The sequence below is a fragment of the Monodon monoceros genome, unplaced genomic scaffold (genome assembly GCF_005190385.1).
Source record: "Monodon monoceros isolate NGI ecotype Baffin Bay Population unplaced genomic scaffold, NGI_Narwhal_1 Super_Scaffold_7, whole genome shotgun sequence".
Classification (NCBI taxonomy): domain Eukaryota; kingdom Metazoa; phylum Chordata; class Mammalia; order Artiodactyla; family Monodontidae; genus Monodon; species Monodon monoceros.
Genome location: NW_021703784.1, coordinates 92,653,025 through 92,674,798, shown reverse-complemented (window position 1 = coordinate 92,674,798; position 21,774 = coordinate 92,653,025). Strand labels below are relative to the sequence as shown.

At 54.1% G+C, this 21,774-nt stretch overlaps 2 protein-coding genes across 2 annotated transcripts in view; both read right to left on the bottom strand.

Moving 5' to 3' along the window:
• Positions 1-294: 294 nt before the first annotated feature.
• Positions 295-21,774, bottom strand: part of PRDM11 (PR/SET domain 11) — a 48,802-nt gene continuing 27,322 nt past the window's right edge. The window contains exons 6-8 of the mRNA XM_029208501.1: positions 8,092-8,279; positions 3,502-4,128; positions 295-2,459 (exon numbers count right to left, since the gene is read on the bottom strand). Coding sequence (XP_029064334.1) covers positions 295-2,459; positions 3,502-4,128; positions 8,092-8,279 — 2,980 coding nt within the window. The remainder of the gene's footprint in view (positions 2,460-3,501; positions 4,129-8,091; positions 8,280-21,774) is intronic.
• LOC114887108 (myb-related transcription factor, partner of profilin-like) lies at positions 14,346-19,377 on the bottom strand. Its single transcript, XM_029208502.1, has 2 exons — positions 18,750-19,377; positions 14,346-15,542 (listed from the first exon to the last, which is right to left on the bottom strand). The coding sequence occupies exons 1-2, from the start codon at positions 19,054-19,056 to the stop codon at positions 14,977-14,979; spliced, it is 873 nt and encodes a 290-aa protein (XP_029064335.1). The 5' UTR covers positions 19,057-19,377; the 3' UTR covers positions 14,346-14,976.

Here is a 21,774-nt window from a genome sequence, read left to right as displayed (position 1 = left end):
GTGGCCCCAGCACATGCTTCTGTGAGTGAAAATGAGTTTCCACGTGTGTTGCAGCTGCCAAATTTTGTAGACGAGAGTCAGTTTCTGACATCATTCCTTTCCCAGTAGCTTCTGGTGGACGTGTCACCTTGGTTTTTAACATCTTTTCAGTGTGGGTTTATATATATATATATATATATATATATATATATATATATATATAAAATATAATATATATTTATATAATGTATCAAAGCTTATGAGTATAGGTTAAAAAAATATTCAACAGCTTAGTGAACTCTGCGATCCGGCTCCCTAAATATCCGGGTAAAACTCTGACCCGTGGTCCACGGTCTGAAGCACTGGCTTCTGTTCCAGCGCAGACATCCTGCTGAGGACCTCGGCCGACAGTGTGTAACTGTTGCCAGACTTCTCCTCGAACCAGCTGTCCAGGGCTCGCTTGGCATCAAAGTTGGCGATCGGAGGGCCGTTGACAGCGATGGTCAACAAGTCGCTGAGCTGCTCCAGGGTCAGGCGGGAGCGGTGGTTTTTGCGGACTCGCTGCAGGGCGTTTCGGCCTTTCTCGCAGCAAGCGGTGGAGGTCGGGAGGACTTTGATGACCTGGATGATCTTGTTCAAGAGTGGAAACCTCTGCTTGTATTTGCAAATGTGGCCGATCAGGTCCTTGAAGCCGTTTTTGGTGTAGTAGTCAGCCTTGAGTTCCCGCCACTCCATCAGCAGACTCCCCCGGGGGTCCAGCCCTTCCCTGCAGACATCCCGGGAAAAGGTGGGGATGGCCTCCAGGTGATCAAAGATCTGCACCATGTCCTCCTTGCCGTAGCTCATAAGCTCCTCGCTGTTCCTGGGCCAGGCGGCCAGGTCAAACACCTGGCAGGCCTTCACGAAGATCCGGCTGCGGGAATCGAACCGCTGAGCCAGGATCACTTGGGTCTTCTGGCAGATCTTCTCCCGGATGGACTGGAACTTGGCTTCGGCCACCCTGAGGTTCTTCACGGAGATCCCGTTGAAGCTCTCCCGGAAGTTCTCCTCGAACTCCTGCAGGTACTCCCCCGGAGAGTCGGCCAGCCGGCTGATCTCCTGGATGGCCTCCTCGAGCTTGTCGTCCACCTGGGACACCAGGAGGTACTCGCCCTGGAAGACGTAGGCCAGGCGTGACAGCACGGCGATCACGTCCAGGAGGAAGTAGACGAGCTTGATGGACTGGTAGTCCATGAGGAACTGCAGCAGGGCCAGCGCGATGGCCGAGGCGTCCGCCCTCTGGGTCTGGCTGCTGACATCCTTGAGGTGGGCCACCACCTCCAGGTAGTCCTTGATGAGGGCATTGAGGACGTTCTGCTCTCCGATGATCCACCTCACAGCCCGGATGTCCCCCAGGAACTCCGTCTCCTCGCAGAGGGTGGACGCCGTGGACCGCAGCTCGCACATGAGGCGTGGCGAGTAACGGTAGAAACTCAGCAGCTGTTTCAGGTTGTTCTCCAGCTCCTCCAGGCAGGGGAGCTCCTTCCCACTGATGGCATCCAGGATCTCCAGGTGGGGCCGGTGCACCATGAAGGGCAGGCACAGCAGCCAGGGCAGCGTCTTGCGGATCGTCATGAACATGCTGGCCCGCAGGCTGGCTGTGACGTTGGCCCCGTCTATGCCCAAGCCAACGGTGGGCTTCTCATCCTGCAGCCGAATGCCCAAGGCGGAAAAGGCCCGGTCAAGCGCCTGGAGGTAGCTCTCTGTGCTGGAGAACCCCAGTTCCTGCAGGGACAGGAACTCCGTGGCCGGGGGCCCGTCGCTGCTGGTGTATTGGACATAGACCGCCACCGTGTCAGCCAGCAGGTCGTCGCTCTGTCCATCCAGGATGATGCTGAGGCACGGTGACTGGCGGATGCGCTCCACCAGGTCTTCGCGCAGCGCCCGGGCGATGTGATGGATGAGGATCTGACAGTCTCCCTCGTTCATGTACTGGTCCACCACCTTGAGCTCGCACTTCCGCAGCAGCTCGGCCAGGGGCCGGAAGTCCAGGTAGGGCCTGCCCTCCAGGGCCAGGTGGTAGGCGGTGTTGAAGAGCAGGGTCATGTTGCGACACATCTCTTCCGTCTTCTCGGGGTGCATGCGGAGCTTGTAGAGCTGCAGGCACTTCTTGTGCAGGTTGCTCTGACTGTGCAGCTTGATGGTGTGAATCTTGAACTGCTTGGAGCCAATGATGAAGGCCGAGGTGCGGGAGGACTGCACCGTGTACTGGCGGCAGACGTGACACCACATCTCGTTGAGGGTCGGAGAGTACCGCAGGAACCAGAATTTCTTCAGCCACTCCTGCTTGAAGCGCCGGATTCGGCGCCCGGTGGCCGACGACATCTTGGAGGGCTCATCGGTGGCCGCCATCATATCGTTGGAGACGGATTCGTCTGCCGAATCGACCTCCTGGTCGTCGTCCTCCATGATGGCAGGGCCGGAGACCATGCTCTCTGAGGCTGGAAGACAAATGGGAAAGAAACAGTTACACCTGCTGGAAAAAACACGGACATTTCCAAAATGAAGGAAATGGGGCCCAAAAGGTAGGTGTCGCATTCTGTGAAACAGGAGCCGATCCCTATGACAGACTGAATCCCAACCTGGAATTCATTTATAAGCACTCCTGTCGTCCATGCATGTCTCACCCTCTCTGTGCATTAGCCCCGGGGGCCACCACGCTCCAGGCTGCCTGCCCTCACCTTCCACGAGTAGGTGCTCAAGGAACTTAAATGTTCTGTATCAACCGAACAGCACAACTAGGAGGGCAGAGCTGCTGGAGCAACAGAGCACATCAGAGGTTCCATAGTGGTACACAGCAAGGACAGGACGTGGGACGCGTCCCACCACCAAGGCGGTCAGGGGAAGGCGCGCTGCCCTCAAATGAAGGGAGTTCGGGCCCCAAGTGATTTCGGGATCAGAACACAGTGTAGTTAAGATGCGTGCTTTGAAAATCTGAGACACCTCATTCTGAGCTAAGGGGTGCGGTTAAAATAGGAAGTGCTATGTAACTCTCTAACTCAGCTGCAGGTGCGTACTGAGAAAACCTCCTTGTGGTTGAGCATCCCTAAAAGATGCAGGCAGCCAACAGAAAGCAGCAAAGGCAACTAAATGCCCTGTATCCCCGTCGGTGAGGCCGGGGGCTCTCCCCCACGGGACAGCCTGCCTGAGACTGGGAGAGAGAAAGATTGGGTTTAGAAGTTGGGCTTTGGGGTAAGACACTGGAGAAAGGCAACGGATCAAGAACACAGCACACACCCCTCCTGCGGCAGAACTTCCTTTATTGACGAGGAGGATACAAGGGCAAGACCCAAAGCCCCCACCGGAGCTGTAAGGCAGCCTGTCGGAGGCACCCGAGGGCGTGCGCTGTGGCCGGTACCCATCTCCGAGCTCCACGCCCCAGGTCTCCCCAAAGTTGGCTCCCCTGGGGAGCACCAGGCCCCCCTCCACACTGCCCACCGCGTGCTCTTCCCTCTGACAACAGTCTCATCCACACCAACTTACCTGCGGGGTCTGAGAATTCGGGGAGCTCCAGTACCTGTGCTGGCAAGGTGGGGGGCTCAGGAAGCGTGCCAGACTTAAGCATGTCTAGTTCGGCCTGGAGTTCCCGGACCTTCTTCTTTAGGCGAATACAGTTAGGGCAAAAGGAGGTGGTGGGCAGCTCGTGAGGGTCGGATGCAAGGGAGGCCTCGGCGGGACTGTCGGCCTTGAACGACGAAGGCTCCTCCTCTTCATCCTCCAGTGGGCCTGCCTCCTTGGAAACCCCTTGGGGGATCTTCCAGTCTCCTTCTCCCTGGGTCCGGGTGACATTCTGCACGCCATGTGACACAGTCATTGCACACTGACTGTAGGCGTCGTTCTGGTACTTGGGGACCTTCCTGATGACCAGCGAGGTGCTCAGTGCCAGCTGGTGGGCTTCTACCTTTGCAGATTCCAGTGAGGCCTCCAACACATCCTTGAAAATGAGGTCGATTTTCTTCTTCTTGGCCTGGGGGTGCACGTCCCCCTCGTCAAAGCCACGCTTGTAGGGACTTTTGCCCTGTCTCAACACGGGGAGCTGCAGGGGACCCCTCAGGTCTTCTGGGTTATCCAGAGCCTGCTCAGACTTCTCCCTCTGCAACTTCTTCTCTCCTAGGAAGGAAAACCAGGGTGTGAGGAAGTGGGGAAAAGCCCCAAAGAGGAGAAACCAACAGAAAATGAAGCGCTCCTCTCAGGAAGTCGCTTGACACATCCCTCTGGGTCTGGCCTAATGGAGCAGGTGTGGCAAAAAGGGAGGTGGATTACTCAATGGATCACGGGGTCTAGAGTCAAAGGACCCGAAAAAGTGGGAAGAACTCTTTTTAAAGAGACTGTTTCCATGGAGCTTTATGTGTAGAAGCTCTATGTTTATAAGTTGAGCAAACGCTATAGGGGCAGGGAGTTGGAAGTTAAGGAACTTGCCATCCTGTCATCCTAGAAGATGATATCCCACGTGATTAGCCGGGTGGGTGGTACCATAGCTCAGCTAAGTGCATGTGGAGTCCCCACCCCTCCAGGCTGCTCCTCCAGTCCCAGCAATCGGAAGATGGCTGCTTCGACTTGGTAAAAGGTACACACGAAACACTGAGGCCCACTCCTTCCTCCTCCCTGACTCTTGGGAGACAGCCCTGTTAGGGCAAAGTCTGCCTTATAGCAACTGTCCTTTCTAATTCTCCCAGGAACCGGAAGCCTTGGATTATGTGAGGAAGCACGGCCTGAACCTCTGTGGCTCTCACGGATGACCGAGGCAGGAAGAAAAGGGAAGTCGGGCATACCAACAGCGGCTGTGAGCTCCAAGATGGCAGCCCCCCAGCACGATAAAGCACAACACGCCCACGCGGACCCAACACACGCTCAAACTACAGTAGCTGTGTGTCCTTACCTGACAATTCTAAGGACATTTCCTTTTCTATTTCTATCATGTAAATGACGTCAAAGACCTTGGTGAACACCCCAGCAATATATCATGTTAGCCTGATTTTTCAAAATGGCCAACACAGTTGCATAAATTGCTATAGACGTATGGATGCTGCCTGGGGCGACAGATGCTAAGAGGGACCCTCAGAAGGTCCTGACAGCCGTCTATGGAGCTAGAACTCTCAAAGGCTTCCTAGATCAGGGGCGGGGCCCTGGGAGATGTGACTCTGACCAACGTCTTGACCTGAATATATGTTGTAATTAGGCTTCTGAGAGCTGCGTTTGCTCAAGGCCTCCGAGTGAAGGCCAAGGGCTCTCCATGTGCAATCCAGACGTTCCATGCTGTGACCAAGCCTTGGCATCCCACAGCTGGCACGGGGTGATGTACCCTGGCCCGTGTATGACTCCGGGTTTCCCACAGGTCACAGCACAGAAGGGAGCAGCCTATTCAGGATGATCCTTTTCTGTCCTCACATGAACACCTAAGGAATGACCTTATCTCCTGAAGGCTCCAAGGCTCCTGAAACTCAGGCGGCTCCCCGCAGCCTTGTTTCTATAACATCTGAGGGTGGAGATGAAGAGAACTTTTCAAAAATGCAACTTGTTCGCCTTACAGATCAGACACTTGCCCATCAGAATCTCTGAAAGTCAAAGGCCACCCTTTCACTTTCTCATGGACCAATCAGGCAGCAAATAGCTGAGGATCTCAGGAGGTCCAGGATACGCATCACCGGGGATTCCTCATGCATCTCTACTCAAGGACAAGGTTATTCAAATTTCCTAGTATGAGCAGGCGATTTCTTTGGGCTCAAGGCTCCCGGAAAAATCTATGGGTCAAAAAAAATCTTTAAGCATTATGAAATTGATTCTAAAGCCTCCATAAAACATGAGGGAAACACCACAAAGAAAATCAATGACCCAAAGTAGACAAAAAACATAAACTCTTTGAATACATGTATTAGATGCATCCTATTCTTAAAAGATAACCACAGAGGAATAATTTATACTCTTCAGGAAGCAGTTCTGGGCTCCAACTAATGTCTCTACTTAATAAGAGCTAATAAGTCACGCTCTGGACTTCACCAAGGCTCCAGCCTCCAATTCCAAAGAAGCCTCCTCCCATGTAAGACCTTGAGTGGTTGAGCGTGGGGAATGCCCCCTACAGAGCAGAACTGGCACACAGATCTAAGACACCACTAACCGTATCAGAGTCTGCCAAAGCTACAGGCTACAGGGACACACGTCTAAAGGCCACTGAGCTCCACGGCTGCTTCCCAAGGGCTTTACGGCCAAGTCCACCCTCTGCTCTGGCCCTGCCCCATGGGTGGCTTCCAGTTTCCTTCGTGTTTCCTACTTCTCAGCCTGGCCAGGAATAGACACCCCTTCCTCCTGTATCTTCACACATCTTGGTTTATCTCATTTCAAGTCTGTCTGCCACGCTCCTTTGAACCACTCCTGAAAGCTGATGCCCTTCTCTGAGCGCTCCCCTTGGGTCTCAGGGCTCTCTGAGGATGAAGCAGCTTGAGGTGCTCTGGAGTAGACACGGGGAAAAAAGGGACATTACAAATCCAGAAGAATTCAAGAAGATCATGGCCAAGGGATGGAACCCATGTCCTCGGGTATGACTTCTCTTGGTTTTCTCTTCTTCTGGTGATATGATTCTTTTGGAGATTTCTTGGTGGTCTTCATTCATTTCTTCTTTTATCCATTCAACCAAGATTTATGGAGGACGCATCAGACACTTTTTTACATGGCATCTCCAGAGGTCAAGTGGAAACCACGGCAATCATGTCACAGAAACATGCCTTCCCAAGTATAATCGGCATGTATGCACCTAACACCCAGCTCCAAAGAAAACAAGAGATGAGGGTATCTATTGGGTCTCCTTTCACTGCTCATCCGATCACCAGATACCTTTTACCAAGTCAGGCAGCAGTTGTGCACTCAATGTCCACAATTCGCTTTGCTCTGTTTTGGTTTTGAAGACAGCTTACTTCCAATGGGTCACTCTTACCCCCTTTTCATCTCTTCCCCTCATGCTCTAAATGAAGCTTTACTTCCAATAAGTAGATTGGTCAGAAACATGATATGGTGGGGCTTGGGTATAGGCTTGGTTCCCGGGACCAGATGGACTCTGGGTCTTTGGATATGTGGTTTTAGTGTAAGGAAGGTCCTGCTGGAAAAAGGACCTTGGGCTCACCCGTTTGCCCTGGCATGGCTGAGGATGGAGTAAAGAGGTAAAGGCCTAGGAGCTGGGGAGTATTTTAAACCACTTTCAAATGACTCATTTAAATGGAGCCTGGATGGATACCCACCCACCAGGCCACCACCCACCTCCCTCCAATCTTCTTCTCCTAACAGAGATTGTTCTTTCACAGCATATCATTAGGACTGCCAGGAATGAGACCAGGAGGAAGCAGGGAAGAAACTAGTTTTGTCTGGGAGGCCTTATAACACTGTAGGTTAGAGCTTAGACCCTGGACTCAGACAGACGTGGGTTAGGAACCTAGCTCCGCCCCTGCTTGCCATGGGATTCTGGGTGAGTCACTGTATTTATCTGATGCTCGGTTTCTACATCTGTAAGGTGGGGATAATAATCCACATGCTATCATTAGTATTAAAAGTTTACAACTGAGGGCTTACGATGGTCAAGACAGACATTGTTCTAAATGCGTTACGTATATTACCCATCTAACTCTCACTGGGCACTTATCGGGCAGGTGCTACTAGGATGATCACATGGGACACCATAGAAAACCTGCTTAGCACGTATTAAGTACTTAGTAAATGTCACCTATTATCGAGCCAGTGGCAGTTCACAACATCCTTCCATCAACTTGAGTCGGGGAAACAGAATCAATTTTGATTAAACTTGTATGCTTGGCATTGGAGACTTGTCTCTCTCCCTGATCCTCTGAAACGTCTATAATAGGGCTCCTGACCACGTCTGAGGGAGGAGGACACACCGGATGGCCACGGCTGGTGCCAGAGCGGCTGCTCCTACCTAGACCATCAGTTCCCCTGAGTCCCTCTGTGTCTCCCCATTGCTGGTGTACTGTATTTCCCATCGGTTTTCCTAGGAAGCTGCTAGAGAAGCATTTCTGGCCTCCCCTGGGGCTTGGCAGTGGGCGTGGCCCTCCCTTGGGTGTGGGCACTCACCTCTGGCCAGGTTGCGGTGGATGGTCTCTTGGGACATGCTGTGCAGGCGCTTCATGTAGTCTTCGCTGTACCAGACCCGCAGCCGCTCCCCGGGCCGGATGTCCCGGCACGCCCGGAAGTAGATGCACTCGCTGTGCTGGAACGCCAGCAGGTTCTGCTCCCTCTCCTCCCGGGAGATGACCACGTACCTGGGGGCGAGGGGGACAGGTAAGAACGCGCGGGCCACTCTTTGGCGAGTGCCTGCCGGTACCAGGCACGGTGCCGGGCAGGTGCCAGTGGCCAGCCGCCTATGAGCGTGTGGGTATCTGCGAAAGTCTACAGAGCAGCTTCCCTGCCGAGGAAAGGCACACCAGCTGGAGCCAGTCCCTTGTCTCACTGTTTTGTGGACTTCAAGCAAGCCTTTGAACCTCTAAGAATCTCTGTTTTCTGGGACTGGAAATGACACCTGCCCTTCCTACCTCCTAGGTCCTGGTAAATACAAGGTTCAATACCAGATATACAGGTGATTGGAAAACTATTCTTCCCTAACTTTTAACCGCAGGCATTCCCAGATACCCGCAGGCCTCTGATGGTGGTAAGGGCGAGATCCTTGAACTGTTCTCAGAATGTCACAAAGCCTAGCAGAAATGACCCATGTGAAAAGGGTGCCCACGAGATCAATTAATAAATGCTGAAGATCAAAATCTTTAAAAATAGAGGGTCCAGTGGGGACAGGGGAGGTAGGGAAAGGCAAGGAAATGTGAGAAACCACAGGTTAATCCAAGTCATTTGAAGGTAAGGAAACTGAGGCTCAGAGAGGCTAAGTGACTTGCCTAAGGTCACGCAGCTAATAAATGGGAGATTGAGGTCCATGCTTTTCTCACTAGAACTCATGGCTCCTATGTGGGCATGTAAAGCACCAACTCAGCAATGCCCAGATAACCTTTAAAGTTCTGTCAGACCCTCAGAATCTATGGACCTCACCCATTCTCCCTGAAATGACATTTCCAATATCCAACCTGCCACCTCACTCGCCTCCAAAAGGTGAGATGATGCAATACCTGTAGAGAGGTGGAGATGCACAGATCAAACAGGCAAGAGGAAATTATTTGGAGTTTTAGGGTTCTGTGGTATCCAAGTGCCTAGGAAATTTGTAGTCAAAAACAAACTTCTTTTCCTTATGCTATGATTTGTCTCAAAAGCCAGGGAAGAAATCAAAGACTGTCCGACTGGCACAGCCCAAAGAACTGTACTTTGAGCAGTCCAAGGGAAACAATAATTCACAGAAATAAATCCAAATGGATAATGAACAAAAATGAAAGGATTCAGCATCACTAATAAGAAAAGAGGCACAAAGCAGCACATTGTCTTGTTGGCACAGAGAACTTTTTTACATTGTAAGCTCTGTATTGGTAAAGGTGGCAAGACTAGGGTCTCCCATACTAATGGTGGAGAATAAGCTGGCACGACACTTTGGGAAACGACTTGGCAACATGGACTCGAACAAGTATTTGTTCATTCACGTTCACAGCAGCATTATTCACAATAGTCAAAGGTGGAAGCAACGCAAGTGTCAACTGATGGATGAATGGATAAATAAGATGTGGTATATACACCCAATGGGATATTAGTCAGCCATAAATAGAAAGGAAACTCTGACCCACGCTACAACATGAATGATCCTTGACGACACATACTAAGTGAAATAAGCCAGTCATAAAACAACAAATACTACAGGATTCCACTTATATGAGTAGTCAAATTCACAGAGACAGAAAGTAGGATGGTGGTTGCCAGGGGATGGGGGAGGGGGAAATAGGGAGCTAGCGTTGAATGGGCACCGAGCTTCAGTTGGGGAAGATGGAAAGTTATGGAGAGGGATGATGGTGATGGTTGCCCAACAGTGTGAGTGTACTTAATACCACTGAACTTTACACTTAAAAATGGTTCAAATGGTAAATTTTATTTCATTTGGGTTTTCCCACAATATTTGTAGAATTTAAAAAAGAACACCAAAACGTTAAGGTGTGGAACAAGAATGCAAAATGCATACCGCCACGCTGACTGTTCCACTGTTTGTAATGGAGCAAAAGCTAGAACATCTAAACTTCTGATACTAGAGAAACAACTGAATAAACCATGGTATATTTGTACAATGGAATGTTACTCATCTACAGAAAAATGTTTTCATAGAATCTTTCATGACATGGAAAAATGGTCCTGATATAAGGCAGAGTGGGAACAATAGGACTCAAAGCTATTTATATTATGGTTCTAATCATGCTTTACAAACAAGCCTGGGTAAACTGCTTGAAGGAAATACACCACTGTTTTAACAGTGATTATCCATTATACACGGTTCTACTTCTTTGTAATTTTCTCTACTTTTCAAGTCTTCCTCAATAAGCAGTTAATACTGTTACTCCCTCTCCCCCACCTCCTAAAAAAGGAAAAGACATACACCAACGCCAATTCCAGTACAGGGTGGCAGTGGTGACGGTCATGGTGGCCAGCAGCATTGGGAATCTACATTTGTGGTACCCCAGGCATAGCGCCCCTCACATACAATCTCAACTCTCCAACTGCAGAAGTCTGCCTTTTCTTCATACGTGAGATTTCTTCTGAATGTGCAAACTATTTTCTAGTCCCCAGTTTAGCAAGAGTCTGGGATTTGACCTAGTGGTGAGCACAGCATGGAACTGAGGTAGATCCAAACTTTCCTATTCCCAGACACAGAAGGCAAACCAACTATTCATGTTTTTTCTAACAAGAATCACTTAAATCATAGAGCACAAGGAAAGAAGAATACAGTCTTTTCTTTTTTCAGTCTCTAAACAGCCGTCAGGCTCTAAAAGCTAGAATTATTTTCTCTGGCACTCAACTTAAAGAGAAAAAAGGTAGATGAGAAACACGTAACTATCAGGGATTTATTCCAAAGAGCAACTTGGTGAGGACGTCAGAAGGTTTAGAAAGATTCAAGTCAATTTCCCCTTCCAACTTCTGGTGTTTTTCTACCCAACAAGAATCAGTATTTAGGAATAGAGGTCCTCCTGTAGAGCACAGGGAACTATATTCAATATCCTGTGATAAACAGTAATGGAAAAGAATATGAAAAAGAATGTATATATGTATAACTGAATCACTTTTGCTGTACAGCAGAAATGAACACAACACTACAAATCAACTAGACTTCAATAAAATTTTTAAAAATACTTAGGAAGAGAGCTCCAGATCTTTGTATGGATCACGAAGTATCTTCAAAGATCAAAATTGGTTCAGCATCCAGTTGTATTTGGTTGTTCTGAAAGTTGGCATTTGAAATAAGATATATATGGCAACTCTCAGTGAATCGTAACAATCCATTCCCCCCGAGAAGATGTTTATGCTGTATCATTTTTGAGGTAAAGCTAAATGGAGCCAGCTAAGTCCCAACACCAATGACTTCTAGTCAGGTCTCCCCATTGTAAGTATTTTGCAGTAACACCCAATGGCTTGATCCACTCCCAGAATCCTGCCCCCACACAACAATCCCTGTATGAGGAGGCATGCCTGTCCCATTACACGGCTGCGGGTGAACAAGAGCCCTTCCTGGAACAGAAGGCTTCCAGGGAGTGAAAAATCTTTCTGTTTGAAGTAGTTTCCAGGTCACTACTTCATTGGAGGGAAGGCACAGAGTATGTCAGAAGGGGGATGGAAAATGCATAGCACGGGCTGATCTGTAAACACTAGTGCTTATTTGATAGCTTTTCAAATCAGACCCTTTGAAGCAATCAAGGGGGTGGGCGGGTAGTGGTGGTGGTGGGGTGGTTCTGGACTGAAACTTGCATGATGATAATGGATTGTTTTTATTCCAAACTCTGCTGACTTTGGGTATTGGCTAGATAAGCACGAAGACGACACTTTTCAGACCTCACCCACTGTGTCTTATCCAGTGCACCATATTTTCTAGCTGGGTCAGGAAATGACTACCAGTTCCAACTCAAGAGAGGAAAATAACCCAAGGGGCGTCCATGTTGTTGGAAGGGACAGACAAAGGCCGGGCTCAGACACTCACTCAGTGGCTATGCCTCCGATGGAAAGGAAGCTGCCCCAGTCACTGAGGCAGAGATGAGGAAAGACTGACCAAGAAGAGGCTGGGCTCTGTATTCTCACACGCATTGAGGTCTCTGGGCTGGGAAGGTCTTTGGGTCATGCATCCACCCACTAGATGGTCACCTGGACTCTAACAGAACACCACACAGCCAGCCCTTGGCATGGCTGGAAGCCTCAGACTCTTAGTGGGGGATGTCCCCATCTTAAGCTGAAATTGGCTGCCCATTCATTTCCATCCACCGGCTCCAGTTTCACCTTCCTGTTTGACGTGCTAGCCCCACAATCCCCACTGAAGCCAAGAAAAAGAAACTGAAATCTTTTCCACCGGAAGTTGACAAGTCTCTTCATCTCTCTGTCCCCTTTGCTTTCAACTTGGCCCCTTTCCCTCCCCAGGACCAGAGGGAGAGGCCAGCCAGTCACTGCTTAGTACCCTGACCTTGGTGGGAAAGACCCTAGGCCCGGTTTCACAGAACCTCTGTATCTCCTGGAGATCGGAAAATCTTGATTTCCATGACCATGCTTTTTGGTCAAGAATGGCAGAGGTTAAAGCAGGCTGGAATCTTCCAGAAAGCGGATGGATCCCTGGTCAGGACATGGGTATTTCCTGCCTGGGAGAACCTCTCCCTGTGACTGGAAGCAAGCCAGGGCAATGCACGGATCAGGGGGTCCCTTTCCCGCTGAGGAGACTCCCAAGGGGAGCCAGAGGAAGCCATTTCAATTACTTTGAGAAGCCTCAACTCTAGGCGGGCAGGGCCTTACCTGTGACAGTCAGATACCCAGATCAGTGGGGAGGTGACCAAAAAAAAAGTGAGTGCCTCAGGGTGGTCCCTGAAGTACCCTGGCAAGTGGATAGCCCCTGACCCTTCTGGAGTCTCCTGCCAGAAATGGTGGGGTTTTTCCCCAGGACCCCTGACATACCTTTAGGGAAAAAAAGGTAGAATTCATTGAGCAACATCTCACTTTCGATTTGCAGAGAAATTAAATACAGTGAAACGGTTTCATATGTGGATGCTTTGTCCACCTCGGCCCATCAATTCCTTTCCTTTCCTTTCCTCTAAGGGTGCTGAACACAGGGCATCTGAGAGCGGATGAGATCTGGGAAGTGCCAGGGGCACTTGAGTCTCCCTCACCAACACCCTTTTCCTCGGTCATCTAACCCCTGCTTTGGGGGCCTCGAGGTTTCCACAGGAAGCGAAGAAAGAGAATATACACCAAAGAAAGATCCTGGAGACCGGGTGTGTTCCAAGTGTGAGATCAATTTCTTTTTATTGCCATCTTAACAAAAATACTTGGGAAGGCAATCTTTGATTCCAGCATCGGAGGGCAGGGCAATGCCAGGCAATAGTCAAGCCATCGGGCTGTCGGACAGGGGGAGCAGGAACCCCCAGAGAACCACAGACTGGGAGAAGGAGCCCAGGACACAGGGACGTTGCAGTTGCCCTCCATTCTCCCGCCACGGGGCTAAGCTTGGGTTGGGGTGAGAAGCAGGACTCCAGGAATGGCGGCAGCAGGCCCTGGGCATAGCAGTCCTCCCAGCCCCCACCCAACTATGGCTCTAGGGGGCAGGTGTGGCAGGATGGAGGGTTGGGATATGAGTCAGCCTCAGGCCAGGGAGCAAAGAGGACACACAGCTGAGCTGCACCCACGTCAGAGCTGAGCGGCATCTGCCACTCCCCGCCTCCCGCCCTAACTCTAAGAACCGGGCTCTCTCCCCACACTCCAAACCCAAACACGAAGCTTCGAGATGTGTGTAGCTAATGCATACGCAGCCCAAGCAAGCAGAGGCAAGGCATGCTGGGACCTGGAACGGGACAGGAGCCCTGCTGGGCTCGCGAGGGGCCAGAGGAGGGGTCGCCTTCTGGATCCCGAGACCTAGGCCCTACTTCTCCCCGGCCACTGGCTGCCAGCCTTCGTGCCGGGGCGGGGTGGGGTGGACTCGCACCCTGAACGCTGCTGTTGCCTCCCACTGAAACCCCGAAGAGCTTGGCAGGGGCAGGGGCAAGCCCCCTCCCAAGTCCCACGTCTGGTCTCTGACAGGGGAGCTGGAAAAGTCCACAGACCTGGCTTCCAGTCCTGGCCCCGCGACCGGCCGGCTGCTGTTTCATTTGTGCGCAACACAGATGCTAACGGCAGTACAGCTGGTCACAGCACTCACGTGGCTGCCTCTCCCACTGTCCCGACGACCCACTGAGATCACACGTCTGCGAGCGCAGCGAGAAACGTAAAGTGCTCTAAGAATGCCACGTAGTCTTCCCCTTCCTCCGACGTCACCCCGCTCCACAAAAGGCAAGCATGGCAGCTGAGCACACGAGCGAGGGCAAGCGGAAGGCCAAGGCTGGGGCGCCACCCACCGGGGCTCAGAGCCCTGGGGGAGGGGAGGACAGACCCCTCCCGGAAGGGCTGAGCTCTGCTTGCCCATTCTCGGGCCTCACCCTCCTCGAAAGCAGCAGCCTCAGGGCCGGGGAGGCTGATGCGGCAGCCCTGAGGACGGACAGCGGGATTCCGTTCAGATGCCCCCCACTCTCGCTCCCCCTTTCCCTGCAAGGCCTGCTGCTGTGGGGTGCAGACCAAGAGGAGGCCGACCCTCCAGGCCAAGCAAGCATCAGGCAGGTAGCTTCTCCTGCATCTTGAGCACCTGCCACAGATGAGGGAGGAGGGCTGAGCCCAGGGCAGCCAACCTGTGCGCAGCGAGGAGACGACAGTCCCCCCAACACCCTACAAGGGTCTTCGATCTTGGACACAAGAGACTGGCCCCTGTCTCAAGGCCAGACACCCCTCCTCCATCTCTCTTCCTCCCAGCGCAGACTGGCCGGCTTAGAAACTGTGCTTTCTCTTCCGAGACCTGGTAGTCCGTGCGTGGGCCGGCGCTGGGGGTGCCTCTGGGGGCTCCGCTGGGGGAGCCTCGGCCCGGGGGGTGGAGCCTGCGGGCGCTGCCCCGTCGGGCCCCCGCTGAGATGCCTGGACCCCATCCCGGATCTCTGTCAGCGTCTGGCACATCTGGCTGACACGGCTGGTCAGCTCGGCCATGGCCTGGCCGATGGCCTGCATGCCACTTGCCATGTCCCGGTGCACGGTCACCAGCTCCTGGCAAAACTGCCGAAACACCTCAGTCTGCTGGGCGTGGGTGTGGAACAGCTGCCAGTCTAGGCCTGTGCTGGGTGGGCCGGGGTGCGGCCGAGGGGCCCTGCAGGCGGCCTGGGCCTGAGGCGAGGGCCGGGGCAGGGCCTCGGGCTTGGGGCCCACTGTCTCGGACTGGTCAGAGGAGGAAGAAGAGAGGAGCAGGGCGGGCCTGGCCAGGCAGGCCTCTTCTTCTGGCGACGGCTGCAGGGGCCCCCGGAGGGGCTGCCTCGAGGGCCCGGGCGTCTCCTCATCTTCATCATCTTGGGGGACAAAAAAACAAAGAAGGGCGATTGATTACAACTGCGAGAAAGAAGGCAGCCCTGGGCTCGGACGCACCCCCCAAAGTTACCTAGCCTCCCCCCACCCTGCTACCCTTCAGCTTCGTTCGGCACCTGCCCCCCCCCCACTCGTAGAGAAGCACCTGCTCCCTAGATCCCTGAGGTGCTTGGGCCAGGCACGCCTGGGGAGACAGGTGAGCATGAACAGTGCCCAGGTCCCCAGGTCCCCTTCCTTGTACAGGAACAGCGACTTTCTAGTGGGACCCCAGCCCCAGGGATGGCACGTCGACCCAAGGGCTCACTTCCTCTCTCTGCGGCTCAGTTTCTGCAAAGCAAAGGTAACAACTGCTCTACCTACCTCCCCGACCACTTGCCCACCTAGCAGGTTGTTAAGACTACACAGGAGGACAGACAGAAAGACACTCTGCGAAGCTCGAAGAGCGACACCTGCCAAAAGGTACTATGATGCTCTTGGCCGCCCTGAGTTCCCGCCTCCATGCGGCCATTTCTGAGCTGCCTGGGGCCACCTTGTGGGCCTGCTGGAATCTGCAGCTTTAGGTCATAGAGGGGGAAGCTGACAGGCTGGAGAAGGGAGGGAAGGGATGGCTCTGGGACAGACAAGCCCAGATGATGCAGAGCAGATCCACCTGGGCGACCAGCCCTGCCGTCCTCTCAGCGCCCCAAGGCAGGCTACCCGAGCAGACACACCCCTTCTACCTGGAGCACCTGACGGCACACAGGGACCATCAGACAGACTGCTACTTGTGACCAGTCGCAGGGAGGGGCCCAGCCCTGCACACGCGGGTCTCGGCGGCTCTCTCGTGAGCTGGTTCCCACAGCAAGAGCGAAAAATATACAGGCTGACCCTCCTGACAGGCACACCTCCCTGCCTGTACCTGGGGGGCTGAATTCAGAACCACCTCAGGGGAGGTGACAGGAAGACAGATTCCCGTTGCCCTGAGCCGCATGCCTCCGAAGGGTCCCGGCATCTCACTTGGGCCAGCACAGTAAGAGAGCCTAGTGCCTCATGACCCCCACTTGGCGGACACCCATTCTGGAAGGGCAGGGTTGAAAGAAGTGGGACGGGCTGCCGTGATGCTACTCCCTCCCTTTCAGGGCCTCATTCTACCCAGCCCCTAGCCAAGTGCTGTAGCAGCTGGGAAAAGGAGGCCTGGACCAGCCTGCGGTGGAGGGGTCCTGGGCCCCCTACCCAGTTCAGGTCACATTTGGTAACCTCATTACCTTTGGTCTCGGGGAGACGGAAGGATGAGCAAGACAGAATTTAAGGAACAGACTTCACTAGATGCTAGCCTTCTCCCTTTTCTCATAATTAGGTAGCATCATCCTGAAACTCCCGGATACACTGATTCAGCGGGAGCTGGCAGACCCAGGTTCAAGTCCTCATTCTGAATCAGGCTCTGAGACCACCTCTGTGTCTGGAGCTTAACTACCTCATCTGGACAACATGGAAGTCGGACCGGATGATCTCCTCCTTCTTTCCTAGTTCTCAGTGTCTGACTCCGAATGGCCACCTGTCAGGAGCCCCGGCCAGACAGGAAATTAGCAAGCTCCCTGCGGCAAGGGGCCTGGGGAGGGGAGGCTGGGTCTTTGTGAACCATCTTCCCGAGGGCTGGTGTTCCTGGAGCCCTGCTGCCCGACTGGTCTCTCACAAGCCAGACAGCCTCCAGCTGGGACCGCGGGCTGCGAGTGGGGGGCAGGTCCGTGCAGAAGCACAACTGAAGGGGATGCAGCCCCAGCAGGGAAGGGCCTCGAGTGCTCCCCCTTCTGGTGAGCCCCGATAAGCACTACAGCCCCAAAGGACGCCCCGTGTAGGCCAGGATATTCCACACCCCCCAACCCCTGGCATCCAAGTTCATTCTGAGACACAGGAAGCAGAGGGGAAAGAGGGAGACGAGTGCTGGGGAGCAGAGGGGTGGAGGGGGCCATGCGGAGGGGACCCAGAGCACAGAGAGAGGGGTCCTAGTGAGAGCCTTGGGGCGGGGGTTTGTGGGGGGGAGGCGGTGGACAGAAAGAGGCAGAGTGCAGAGAGAAGAGAAGGCAGCATGGCACCGCGGAGGGGAGTGTGGAAATAACACAGAAATAAAGACACTCGGAATAGACAGACAGAAAGGACTGAGCTTTCGGGGCCTGGGACTTGGCTGGCTTCCTCTCGCGCCCCTCCCCCTCGCCTGCTACACGGGGCTTCCCTGGCTCCTCTCTGTTCCTGGAACGTGCCAAGCGCCTTCCTGATGCAGGGCCTCGGGGCCTCGTACATGCTGTTCTGCCTGCGAGGCCCTCCCCTCCCCTGCACTGCGCCCCACGGCCCACGCGTACCGGCAGGCTTAACTCTTCCTCACCCTTGGTCTCAGTTCAACTGTCATTCCCGGGAGCCTTCCCCAGCCTCGGTGGATGGCCAGTCCACCACTCCTGTGCTCAGACGGGCAGCTACATAATTTGCAGGGTCGAATGCAACACGAAAATGCGGGCGCCTCGTTCAAAAACTAGTCTGAGTTTCAGGAAGGCAACCGAGGAGCAGTTAGCCCAGCTCCGGCCTTGAGAGCGACGGGTCGCACACCAAAGTAGTCAGCCCTGCTCTCAGGACCTCCTGTATTTGTCCTTCACGCCTTTTTTCAAATTCCCTTGCGCAATTATTTAATTAAAGTGTGTTTATTCTCACGAGTTTAAGGAACGTCCCAAGAGCAGGGGCAGGGTAGGTTTGTTGTTGTTGTTTTTTTGTTTTTTTTTTTGCGGTACGCGGGCCTCTCACTGCTGTGGCCTCTCCCGTTGAGGAGCACAGGCTCCGGACACGCAGGCCCAGCGGCCATGGCTCACGGGCCCAGCCGCTCTGCGGCATGTGGGATCTTCCCGGACCAGGGCACGAACCCATGTCCCCTGCATCGGCAGGCAGACTCTCAACCACTGCGCCACCAGGGAAGCCCTAGGGTAGGTTTTATGCCCATCTCTGTCTTCCCAGCTCCCAGCGCAACTCCTGGCACGGTGTTCAGGAAGTATTCTCGAATGAGTGAAGGGAAAGAGGTAGAGAGGACAGAAGTGGGGGAGGGAGGGAAGGACGGAAAGACTGGGCGAGGCAGAGGGACAGGAGAAAGAAGGCGGGTGCAGGGGACTCCGCCAGGAGTGGGTGGGGAACAGGCAGGGGGAGCCCAGGGAGGGGAAGCGGGCGGTACTCACAGCTGGTCGAAGGGCTGTCGGTGCCATCCAGTTCCACCCTGGGGAAGCCGTGCCCGGACCGGGCTGTGAGCAGCGCTGACTCGATGGCCCTCTCGTGGGCAGTGAGCACGATGGCGGGGGCCCGGCCCCCGGCCCCTGGGCCCGACAGGGACTTCTGCATGAAGGCCAGCTTGTCCTTGGTCCTCCGTTTCATGTCATCCCATCTGTGCTTAATGTCCTTGACGGAGCGGGGGACCTGGCTGACGGAGGTGATTTTCCGAGCTATGCCTTCCCAAATCTTGTCCCTGTCGGCATGGGACAGCCGCATGGTCTCCCTCCCAAAGAGAACCGCTTCGTGGTGGGTCACCTCCGTGACCAGAATGTCCAGCTCCTCCTTGGAGAACTTGGGCTTCCTCTTACGCTCAGCCAGGGGCACCACGTTCCTTGGGTTGAATATCCCACAAAGCACAATTGGGTAAATGACCGTCAGCGCGGCAGGGCCTCCTCCTTCCTAACTGCCGGCCCCCAGCCGGGGAGCCAGGAGGCGCCTGGGCGCCCGCGCCCGCTCACCACCACCACACCCTCTTCCTAGCGACAGGCCCCTTCCACTGCTCCTTGGAGGGCAGGAGGAGACGCGGCGTACTCGATGGGAGTGCTGGACGGAGCCGGACGCCTTCAGTTTCGGGCCCTGCCTCGCCTCTGACTAGCTGTGAGAGCCATGGCCGCTCAGCAGCCTCTCCTGGTCCCACTCACTCCATCCGGAACCCGAGTAACAACTGCACCAACCTAGGGGCTTGTCACTAAGGAGGCAAAAGCACAGCGATGTGAAAGAGCTTTAAAGCCCTGAACGGGAATAAAGGATCCTTATTGGGGTTAGGGTGAGGCCATCGCCTCTACAAAGCGATCTTTACCTAGGGCCATAGACCCCGGTGGCTTGGAGGAAGACCTTTACACAGTGACACTATTTACAGTGGGCTTCCATGGGGTGTGGCCTCGCTGGTGATGCCCATGATTAGGGCGTGGCCACAGAAAGCCTGTTCTGTCCTGCGGCTCTTCCCCTTCCCAGTCTCCCCAGTCCCCACCTCTGGGTGTGTACAGGCTCCCCTCCCACTGGAGTGCTGGCTGGCAGCAGCTCCTTTGGGGGCGGGCTGCTGTGCTTTTTAGCAGCTCACGGGTAGGATGTGAGGACCCCATGAGCACCCATCGGGAGACAGGTTCCACTTTGATGGAGACCAGGAATGACCTCGGCTTCCATCTGCACAGAGCAGCCAGGGGCCCCAGGCATGGGCACAGCGCAGCCCTGACCCCTCTGGCCTGGCACCTACTCTGGCTCTGCAGCTCCGTATCTCCACAGTGTGGTTCTGTCCACTCTTTAACTCATGCCCAAGGTCCCAAAGATCCATCCAAGAGAAGAACCTAGGATATGGAGGGAACCTGGTTCACTCCTCTGGCAGGTGCCGAAGCCACAGCAAGACACAAGGGCACAGAGATCCTTCAGCCTTCACCTCCCCCCAAGAATATCACAGCCCAGGAGGCAGGAGTAGGAGTCCGAGACTTTGTCACCTGGCCAAGACAGTGGCAGGGCCCGGGGCTGGGGCCTGGGCCTTGCACTCAGACAGACTTTGGATGAGAGGCTGAGTCTCCTGTGCAAACCCCATTTCCCCCAGTACCACCTCCAAGACCTGCCAGGAAGAGTTCTTTCAGGGCTTCCTAATCTCACCATGTGGGATCAGGAAATGCTTTGTTGGTGGGGGAGGGGGCATCCTGGACAATGCAGGATCTTCATCAGCATCCTTGGCTTCTGCTCGACAGAAACCAGAAGCATCTACCTGCACAGGTGTGACAACCAAAAATGTCTCAAGGCGCTGCCAAATGCCTCCCGGGGACAGAAGAGCCTGTGGCTGTTGGCCACTGATTTCATGAAGGCAGAGCACCCGCGCTCATCACGCGGGTGCCCGTCCTCCTCCTGGCCTACCGCTTCGGGTTTGAGGAGGTTAACCAGCTCCATTCGATCATCCGCAAGAGCCTGCGCGGTGACAGTGCTAGTGAAAGCGTCTGAAAATTAGGAGAAGCTGTACCGATGGAAGCCATACCTGAAGGGGGAAGGAGGGTTCCCAGGATGAACTGGCTCTCCCCTCACTCCAACTACCACCAGAAGGCCATCTCCCTGGCAACAAACCGTACACCCAAACCCAACCTACTCCTTGAATCTCTAATGAGATGAGGGCCCACCATCTGTGACAACCCTGGCGCCACCTTGGATCAGAATGGGTCTCGGAGCAGGAACAGGATAGGTCCCAGGCCAGCAAGATAGCAGTAGCGGAACCCACCCCACACAAGGCCCAGGAAGCCATGCTGTGCCTGGTCCCTTGTGTACAAGCAGAAAGAACGCCGGCCTAGACGTTCAGAGATGTTCTGCCACTGACTGCATGATCTGCTCTGTTCTGCAAGACCCTGCCCTGCTCTGGGCCTCAGCTCAGCACTGTAGCACGGAGACCAGAACAGAGCAGCGGTTCTCAACACCAGCGGCGCGCCAGAATCACTCCGGAGAGCTTTACCAATTACCGACGTCCTGGGCTCAGCCCCAGCCCGATGAAGTCAGAATCGCTGGGTGCTAGATGTCCACTCAGTTCGTACAGATGACGAATCCCCTTCCTGGCGGTTACAGTAAAGCCTTGCCCCGGCCAAAGCTTCAGTGCAGGAAGGTCTGACCCAGACTTCACTCAAACACACTATCCTTTGCTTGCCAAGAGCCAGACCAGAGCTACAGGCCAGGGGTCTGGGCCATGCAGCCCATCTGACGACCTGCCGGACACCTGGTCCCCACTTCCCACTTCTGAGTCTTTGCTCACAATGTCCTCAAATGAAACCCCAGCCCCTCTGAAGGCCCAGCTCAAAGGCCCTCCCCACCCCTGCTTTCATCTGAGCCCTCCCAGCGCATTGTCCGTGCCTCCATCAAACAGCCTTATTAGAAAAAGCAATTTCCACGGCGGACGGTGTGAGTCCTGGGAGGGCCAGGGGGGCAGGGCTGGGCCCATCCATCTAG